This window comes from Entelurus aequoreus, linkage group LG01, assembly GCF_033978785.1.
Source record: "Entelurus aequoreus isolate RoL-2023_Sb linkage group LG01, RoL_Eaeq_v1.1, whole genome shotgun sequence".
Taxonomy (NCBI): Eukaryota; Metazoa; Chordata; class Actinopteri; order Syngnathiformes; family Syngnathidae; genus Entelurus; species Entelurus aequoreus.
The window spans coordinates 70,056,492-70,066,491 of NC_084731.1; the positions used below are offsets into that span (position 1 = coordinate 70,056,492).

A 10,000-nucleotide genomic window follows, 5' to 3' on the forward strand; every position below is an offset into this window, starting at 1 on the left:
TGTTACAAATACTGCTGTCATTCATCTCCTCCAAAACAGGCCAAGAATTATGTGAAGGCGCTCCCTAAGTACCCCAGGAAAGACTTCTCCACACTGTTCCCCCGGGCCAGTGCCAAATGTAAGTCCTCTTCCAAAGTCCCTTCCTTCTTATCCTGCGCGTCCACCCACCTCTGCGCCCGACAGGCGTGGACCTGCTGGAGAAGATGCTGGTCTTGGACGGGGACGAGAGGCCCACAGCCGAACTGGCGCTGGAGCATCCCTACTTTGATGGCCTCCGAGACCCCGACGACCTCCCTGAGCCCGAGCCCTACGACGACAGCCACGACAACGCCTCGCTGGCCCTGGAGGAATGGAAGCGTAAGTGGGCTGGAGAAGATGTCAGAGATGTTTGGTCAATTCACACCAAATATACACACTATTGAGCGTTCATATCAGAGTGTCCAAAGTACGGCACGGGGGACCATTTTGGCCCTTGACAGATTGCAATGACAAAATGAATTCATTATTATTGAGCTATGTTATAATAATTCTGTCCAACCATTCATTTTTAAATCAGATTAATCACACTTTTAAATGTACTATTAATCACAGTTAACACTTGTGGACCCCTTGAGACCCTTTTTTAAAAAGGGTAGATGCTCAAAAATTCATTATGAATCAGAATCAATGTGGTTATGAATTATTGACCTATTTAAGGCTCCAAATACTTCACATCATTATTTGACCTCTGAATTTTGGGACATGTTCAATGGTACTTTCAAATCAATGTACAGTATTCAATGGCACTTTTAAATCAATGTACAGTACTCAATGTTATTTTAAAATCAATGTACAGTACTCAATGGTACTTTAAAATCAATGTGCAGTACTCAATGGTACTTTAAAATCAATGTACAGTAGTACTCAATGGTACTTTAAAATCAATGTACAGTACTTAATGGTACGTTAAAATCAATGTACAGTGCTCAATGGTATTTTAAAATCAATGTACAGTACTCAATGGTACTTTAAAATCAATGTGCAGTACTCAATTGTATTTTAAAATTAATGTACAGTACTCAATGGTACTTTAAAATCAATGTACAGTACAAATTGGTACTTTAAAATTAATGTACAGTACTCGATGGTACTTTAAAATCAATGTACAGTACTCAATGGTACTTTAAAATTAATGTACAGTACTCAATGGTACTTTAAAATCAATGTGCCGTACTCAATGGTACTTTAAAATCAATACACAGTACTCAATGGTACTTTAAAATCAATGTACCGTACTCAATGGCACTTTCAAATCAATGTACAGTACTCAATGGTACTTTAAAATCAATGTGCAGTACTCAATGGTACTTTAAAATCAATGCACAGTACTCAATGGTACTTTAAAATCAATTCATAGTACTCAATGGTACTTTAAAATCAATGTACAGTACTCAATGGTACTTTGAAATCAATGTGCAGTACTCAATGGTACTTTAAAATCAATGCACAGTACTCAATGGTACTTTAAAATCAATGCATAGTACTCAATGGTACTTTAAAATCAATGTACCGTACTCAATGGCACTTTCAAATCAATGTACAGTACTCAATGGTACTTTAAAATCAATGTACAGTACTCAATGGTATTTTAAAATCAATGCACAGTACTCAGTAGTACTTTAAAATCAATGCACAGTACTCAGTAGTACTTTAAAAACTGTGACTGTCACATGCCTTCAGTGTTGTTGTGTAAAAAAGTCGTCCTCTGGCCTGCAGGGTTGTGTTTCCGAGAGGTGAAGAGCTTTGTGCCCTTCCCCCGCAGAGACTCCAAGAGGAAAAACACGCTGACTATGACTCCATGACTTATGATTGAATGTCATGTAAATATGAATATATATGTATGAATACATATATATGTATGTATATATATGCAATGTATGCTTCTGTTCCGATTTGACTCTTGCACTGTATTATGTTTACATTAGAAACAGTTTTGACACACTTCTTTCAAGTGGAGGTGTAAAACTTGATTTCTCCTTACATTGCTCTGCAAATTCAACAAAAGTGTGCTAGTACACAGTCCCAGATACAGTAGTAGTGTAGTATTATAAGTACCCCAATGTCAGATGGATTATATTACAGTTTTTGTATTATTTGTATCATTTACATTTCCACTTAATTTTAAGACAAACGTGTATATTTCCCCAAATTTTACCAGTTTTATGTGAAATTATATTAAAGGTTGTTTTTTGTTTTTTTGCCAAAATGTAATATTGAGTCCATAAATGTATTTAAAAAAATAAAGAGATTAGATTGTGACCTAATTTACTAACCTGGTGACTAATTAACTAACGTAAAAAAAAATCTGATAAAACTGTAGTCATTGATTTAATGTTTGAATGTATGTTAATATGAAGTCCATATTTATATTTATATATATATATATATATATATATATATATATATATATATATATATATATATATATATATATGTATATGTATATGTATATATATACATATATATATATGTATATGTATATATATATGTATATATGTATATATATATATATACATATATATATATATATATATATATACATATATATATATATATATATATATATACATATATATACATATATATTTATATATGTATATATATATATATGTATATATATATGTGTATATATATATATATATTATGTATATATACATGTATATATGTATGTATATGTACAAAAGTATGTATGTATATATGTATGTACTGTGTGTATATATATATAATATATATATATATATATATATATATATATATATATATATATATGCATGCATGTCTGTATATGTATGTATATAGATGTGTGTATATATGTATGTATAGATACATAATATATATTATATATGTATATATATTTATATAATATAAAATAATTATATAATTAATAATTAATTAACAATACATTAATTTAATTTCTAAACTTTAATTAATAAACTGGCAAAAAAATGTTTTGTGTAATTCCAAAAATAATCTGAAAAAGTCAATTTGATACAAATGTTGGGTTTCTCTGCTTAGGCTGCTGCCCCCGCTACTCAACCTTGGATAAGGATAAGGAACGAGGGGATAGAAATGTTTCGGATCATATTTTGGTTATTGGACAATTTACTAGATTAATTTATATTTTTATTAGTTATTTAATCAACATTATTTATGTTTGGCAACAAAAAACAGCTGCTGAATATGATATAAATATGAATATAAATCAATATTACTGAAGCGCAAACATCTTATTATTGCTTTGTGTTTTCCCATTTAGCAAGTTGATTATTAGTTATTAAACGTGTGTCACTCTTCCAAAAGCTGCCATTTTTAAATGTATTTATCTGCCTTTGTTCAAAGTGCTTTTTTTCCCCCTGCCAAAATGTCATCTTTTGTCCAAAAATAAATAATAAAATTGGGAGGAAAATGACTCAATTGTAAATAAATCTATTCAATTGCAACTGTCAAATACTGTAATATGAAAGCCTTGATATATTTCATTATGTAATAAATATATTGATTTATATGGCAATAAATAGAAACAGTGATTAAACATGTTCAATTATATTTGAATTACTGGATATTATGATGGATTCATTGCATTTTAATTTGATTTAATCCATATTTAATTTTGGCACAAAAACGCTCCATAAACTGGCTTTATGTTATACTTTTGCTCCCAGTTCACTCATTGGGTGGTCTTAATTTGTCATTGGAATGCTTTGTGTCAACTTTAAAACACACAATTGTATTACTGAATGCTTTGTGTCAAGTTTAAAACACACAATTGTATTAATGAATGCTTTGTGTCAACTTTAAAACACACAAATGTATTACTGAATGCTTTGTGTCAAGTTTAAAACACAATTGTATTAATGAATGCTTTGTGTCAACTTTAAAACACAATTGTATTACTGAATGCTTTGTGTCAACTTTAAAACACAATTGTATTACTGAATGCTTTGTGTCAAGTTTAAAACACACAATTGTATTACTGAATGCTTTGTGTCAAGTTTAAAACACACAATTGTATTACTGAATGCTTTGTGTCAAGTTTTAAAACACACAATTGTATTACTGAATGCTTTGTGTCAAGTTTAAAACACAATTGTATTAATGAATGCTTTGTGTCAAGTTTAAAACACACAATTGTATTACTGAATGCTTTGTGTCAAGTTTAAAACACAATTGTATTACTGGATGCTTTGTGTCAACTTTAAAACACACAATTGTATTACTGAATGCTTTGTGTCAACTTTAAAATACACGATTGTATTACTGGAGCTACATGTCTACATGTGTTTTTTGTTGTCAACTAGTCTGTTTATTAGCCTGGGCGCCAAAATCATGGTGGCGTGACGTCAGAGGGGCGGGGTCAATTGGTAGAACCAGAAATGAGAGAATCTTGTGTCGAAAGTAAAAGTAGTCGGAAGCGCTGCAATGTGAATATTTTGCCTGTATTAACTGTATTACTCATCATATCGAAATTTAAAATCAACCCAATACATTCTCTTGCGATGGTTGCTGAAGATATATTGCTTCAATGCGCCTAGTTGCATTTCTTGTGTAGTGGTTTTATTTGTTGTGCCCGGAAGTTGTGCGCTCGCCCAATGTCGTTGGGTAGCCTACACTCGCAAGTAAGCTAGCTAGCTTGCCACAAAATGAGGCCGACATTAAGTTGTCCCTCGCAGTATAATTGCAGATATGTAACTCGTCCCTTTGTCGAATCTATGGGCTCCAACGCACAGCTCCTCGTCGCCGTTTTACGAAGAGGCGGTCGCGTTGACATATAAAAGGACGCACACCGGCTGGAGCAACAAAGTGTAAGTTAGCCTGTAGCTGCTAGCTGTGGAGCTACTTGTGCCACAATAGGTAAGACTTGTTTATTGCTATTTTATTAATACTTTAACAACTTTTAATGCTTGCCATTTATTTTTGTTCCATGGCTTGTCAATGTAGACACTAGGCAGCTGAGGTAAGTAAGTTAGCAGCCTGGGCTAGTTGTTAATAAAAACGCTATACCATTTAACCGACGCACTGTCATGACTTGTCTCTCGCTCAAATCGGCCCCGAGTAAACGCTCCGTAATGTGAAAGCTACAAGTGAGACTAACCGCGTATTTATTGTGCTTTTAAACCCTAAATATGTCTGACAGTGTACTCAGAAATAAGGACACAAGGGCTGTGCGAGGCTGCGGCGTTCTGCAAGGTAATTGGCCCACGGCGGCGTCAGTCAAGTTTTTCCCCAACGCTGATTGGTTGAGCGTGTCTGACGTTGCGACGACCCTTGAGACGAGTGTGAAGTCGAGTTGCAGTTCTTTGCAACCTCATTATACTATTGGCTAAGTTTTATATTCATAAATGTAAGTTTCTCAATACCCGACCTAGAGCTGGGCGATATGGCCTTTTATTAATATCTCTATTATTAGGCCATGTCATGATACACAATATATATCTCGATATTTTGCCTTAACCTTGAATTAACACTTGATGCATATAATCACACCAGTATGATGATTCTGTGTGTCTACATTAAAACATTCTTGTTCATACTGCATTAATATATGCTCATTTTAAAAATTTCATGCAGAGAGGGAAATCACAACTAAGTCAATTTCCCAAAACTGTATTTATTAAACAGTTGTTAAGCAGTGGCACAAACATTCATGTCATTTCCAAAACAGAAAGTGCAAGATTGTCAGAGACATTTTAAAACAAGCTATTAGTGCACTTTTGTGCATGATGTCACTAAGATGACATCAAAACCACACTAAATTAAAGTGCACTTTTTTGTACAGAAGGCCACTACATTAGTTTATAACAAATAAAGTGCACTTTTGTGCATGATGTCACACAAATTATTTCAATAACTGTCAAATAAAAATGAGCTGCATAATAGGAAATCAAATAGTTTATGTCCTTCGCTATGTGGTAGGTTCTTGCGGACGTTATCTCCTTCTGTTGTTGACTATTTTTGTCATACGGTGTTGATCTGGAAATGGTTGCTTGGGCGTTTTGTTGGTGTGGCACCGGCCGGAGATGTTGACATGCAGAGTTTCAAGCACTCTTCAATCTCTAGCGGGTGACTTTTCAAATGATGCTACGAATTAGCAGTAATGCTACTTTTTGTAGCAACGCTTTTGCCGTATACTTGACATATTACGGTTGTCTGTTCAACATCTTCCCGCTTGAAGCCAAACCACCGCCAGACGATGGACACCCTGCTGTTTTTCTTGGGAATTAATTCTTCCTTCATTTGTTACCAGATTGGCACCTTCTGTCTTTCGTATTACCACTCGCACCATTCCGCTACCATCACAGCTACCTCTTTGCTGGGCGAGGAGAGCGTATGACGTTGCACACGTGACAGTATGTGACGTATGTAAGAAGGTGCGCTTGTTTTATGTCTCTGTGAGAATGAGAGACAAGAAAGAGTGACAAACGCATGTAGTGTAATGCCCGCAGCTAAAAACAACTGCCTGAGAACGTATACTCGAATATCACAATATAGTCATTTTCTATATCGCACAGAGACAAACTCGCGATATATCTAGTATATTCAATATATCGCCCAGCCCTAACCCGACCTTTTTTTTGTGCCTTTAAAAAAGTATTAGAACTCTACGTTAAAACACTCTCTACTAGGGATGATGTTCGAAACCGGTTCTCCCGATTGTTCGATAAGAAAATAACAGATTCCATGGATTGGAATCCCTTTTTGAGAACCGGTTCCCATTATCGAAGCCACTATACCGGTGCTATTTCTGTATTTAACGCATAAATAAGGCGCAGCGTATTTTTGGGCGCAGGCATGGTTAAACATACGCTATCTTAAAACATACGCTAGTTTAAAACATACGCTATCTTAAAACATACTCTATCATGCATGGACGCTGTTTTAAAAAGGCAGCAGGAGCAAAGCTGAGTTGGGTTGTACTTTATTGAAGTATTTATCAATGTACTCACATTATTTTTTGATCAATCCTCATCCACAAATCCATCAAAGTCCTCATCTTCTGTGTCCGAAATGAACAGCTGGGCAAGTTCTCCATCAAACACGCCAGATTCCCTCTCTTCATTTTCAAAGTCAGTCTCGTTGTCCATTAGCATAGCAAGCTCGCACAACAGTAAAAGCCGACTTCTCTTGCCCCGTTGTGCGTATGGATTCGCTGCCGTGCTGGTCCCCTCTTCTCCACAGTGTGCGTCACCGGGATGTCGAAAGTGAGCGGCACCTCGTCCATGTTGGTGATGTGTTTGTCGGAAAAATGTTTTATTTACAACACACATAGCAGTACTATATGCTCACTGGGGGCGTGCCTCTAGCGTTCTCTCTCACCTGAAACCTTTACCCTATAAAGGCCGCATGCTGTCCTCAGTCACGTCTCGGGATGATGTTCGTTTAAGAAATTATCGAGTTTCAGCCCATTATCGAATCGATTCCTTATCGAATTTCTTATGGAATCCAGATAGGTTGTTGTGTGTGCACTGAGTTCCAAAAGCCATAGATGTTATATGACTGGGCCGGCACGCTGTTTATATGGAGGAAAAGCGGACGTGACTGAGGACAGCATGCGGCCGTTATAGGGTGAAGGTTTCAGGTGAGAGAGGACGCTAAAGGCACGCCCCCAGTACTATGTGCGTTGTAAATAAAAAAAAATCAGTTGGTTGGACAATGCTGAGTGCTGCAGAGACTTACTGACAGAGGCAGAACTAAGCGGAGCAGCTTGTTAAAGGCCTACTGAAATGATTTTTTTTTATTTAAACGGGGATAGCAGATCTATTCTATGTGTCATACTTGATCATTTCGCGATATTTCCATATTTTTCCTGAAAGGATTTAGTATAGAACAACGACGATAAAGATTGCAACTTTTGGTATCTGATTAAAAAAAGGCTTGCACCTACCGGAAGTAGCGTGACGTAGTCAGTTGAACATATACGCAAAGTTCCCTATTGTTTACAATGATGGCCGCATGAAGTGAGAGAGATTCGGACCGAGAAAGCGACAATTTCCCCATTAATTTGAGCGAGGATGAAAGATTTGTGGATGAGTAAAGTGCAAGTGAAGGACTAGTGGGGAGTTGAAGCTATTCAGATAGGGAAGATGCTGTGAGAGCCGGGGGTGACCTGATATTCAGCTGGGAATGACTACTTTAGTAAATAAACACAAGACATATATATACTCTATTAGCCACAACACAACCAGGCTTATATTTAATATGCCACAAATTAATCCTGCATAAAAACACCTGCGTGTTTGTTATGCTAGCTCCTAGCTCCTCTGCTAGCTCCTAGCTCCATAGAACACGCCAATACAATTCAAACACCTGATCAACACACACAATCACTCAGCCCAAAAGACCGTTTACCTAACCCAAGGTTCATAAAGCTTATATATTTTTAAAAAGTTACGTACGTGACGCGCACATACGGTCAAGTTATCGAATGTTTAGCAGCCAAGGCTGCATACTCACGGTACCTGATATTCAGCTGGGAATGACTACAACAGTAAATAAACACAAGACATATATATACTCTATTAGCCACAACACAACCAGGCTTATATTTAATATGCCACAAATTAATCCTGCATAATAACACCTGCGTGTTTGTTATGCTAGCTTCTAGCTCCTCTGCTAGCTCCTAGCTCCATAGAACACGCCAATACAATTCAAACACCTGATCAACACACACAATCACTCAGCCCAAAAGACTGTTCACCTAACCCAAGGTTCATAAAGCTTATATATTTTTAAAAAGTTACGTACGTGACGCGCACGTACGGTACGGTACGTGTTATGCTAGCTCCTCTGCTAGCTCCTAGCTCCATAGAACACGCCAATACAATTCAAACACATGATCAACACACACAATCACTCAGCCCAAAAGACCGTTCACCTAACCCAAGGTTCATAAAGCTTATATATTTTAAAAAAGTTACGTACATACGCAAAAAAAAGCCAAAGCTGCATACTCACAGTAGCACGTCTGCGTCTTTGTCATCCAAATCAAAGTAATCCTGGTAAGAGTCTGTGTTGTCCCAGTTCTCTACAGGCGTCTGTGTATCCAAGTCAAATGTCCTCCTGGTTAGAGTCTCTGTTATCCGAGTTCTTCCATCTTGACTGCATCTTTCGAGAATGTAAACAAAGAAGCGCCGGCTGTGTACTGTTGTGGCTGACTACGTTCGAAAAATACGTCCATTTCGCACCGACAACTTTCTTCTTTGCTTGCCCAGCTTCCTTCTCCATAATGCAATGAACATGATTGAAACAGATTCACGAACACAGATGTCCAGAATACTGTGGAATTATGAAATGAAAACAGAGCTTTTTCGTATTGGCTTCAATGTGGAAGGCATACCCGTGTTCGCCGGTCTACGTCACGCGCATACGTCATCCTCAGAGGCGTTTCGAACCGGAAGTTTAGCGGCAAATTTAAAATGTCACTTTATAAGTTAACCCGGCCGTATTGGCATGTGTTATAATGTTAAGATTTCATCATTGATATATAAACTATCAGACTGCATGGTCGGTAGTAGTGGGTTTCAGTAGGCCTTTAAGACTTTAGTTTAGGTGGTGGCTCTTTGTTAAAAGTTAAAGTGCCAATGATTGTCACACACACTAGACGTGGCAAGGCAGCCGCCTTAACAACAAAGCGCTACGAGAAACCCTGTGTGTGTGTGTGTGTGTATATATATATATATTTATATATATATATATATACACAAACCCTGTTTCCATATGAGTTGGGAAATTGTGTTAGATGTAAATACAAACGGAATACAATGATTTGCAAATAATTTTCAACCCATATTCAGTTGAATATGCTACAAAGACAACATATTTGATGTTCAAACTGATAAGCTTTTTTTTTTTTTTGCAAATAATCATTAACTTTAGAATTTGATGATAAATAATCACAAACTCTCCTATATAAGGCAAAAACCGTTTATCAACAACACCCAGAAACGCTGTCTGCTTTGCT

The 10,000-nt window shown here is 36.5% G+C and overlaps 2 protein-coding genes across 7 annotated transcripts in view; both read left to right on the plus strand.

The window, feature by feature from the left end:
• The window catches only part of mapk13 (mitogen-activated protein kinase 13), a 45,098-nt gene extending 42,704 nt beyond the window's left edge, over positions 1 to 2,394 (plus strand). The window contains exons 10-12 of the mRNA XM_062057427.1: positions 40 to 118; positions 184 to 357; positions 1,756 to 2,394. Of these exons, the coding sequence (XP_061913411.1) occupies positions 40 to 118; positions 184 to 357; positions 1,756 to 1,841 (339 nt within the window). The 3' untranslated portion in view covers positions 1,842 to 2,394. The remainder of the gene's footprint in view (positions 1 to 39; positions 119 to 183; positions 358 to 1,755) is intronic.
• Positions 2,395 to 4,398: 2,004 nt separating this feature from the next.
• The window catches only part of LOC133656367 (bromodomain and PHD finger-containing protein 3-like), a 71,792-nt gene continuing 66,190 nt past the window's right edge, over positions 4,399 to 10,000 (plus strand). For 3 of the 6 annotated variants that reach the window (XM_062057440.1, XM_062057450.1, XM_062057474.1), the window contains exon 1: positions 4,400 to 4,890. The gene's annotated coding sequence lies outside the window, so the exon portion shown is untranslated. Of the gene's footprint in view, positions 4,891 to 10,000 lie in introns of all 6 variants that reach the window. The other 3 variants (XM_062057456.1, XM_062057464.1, XM_062057471.1) reach the window with 2 other exon arrangements.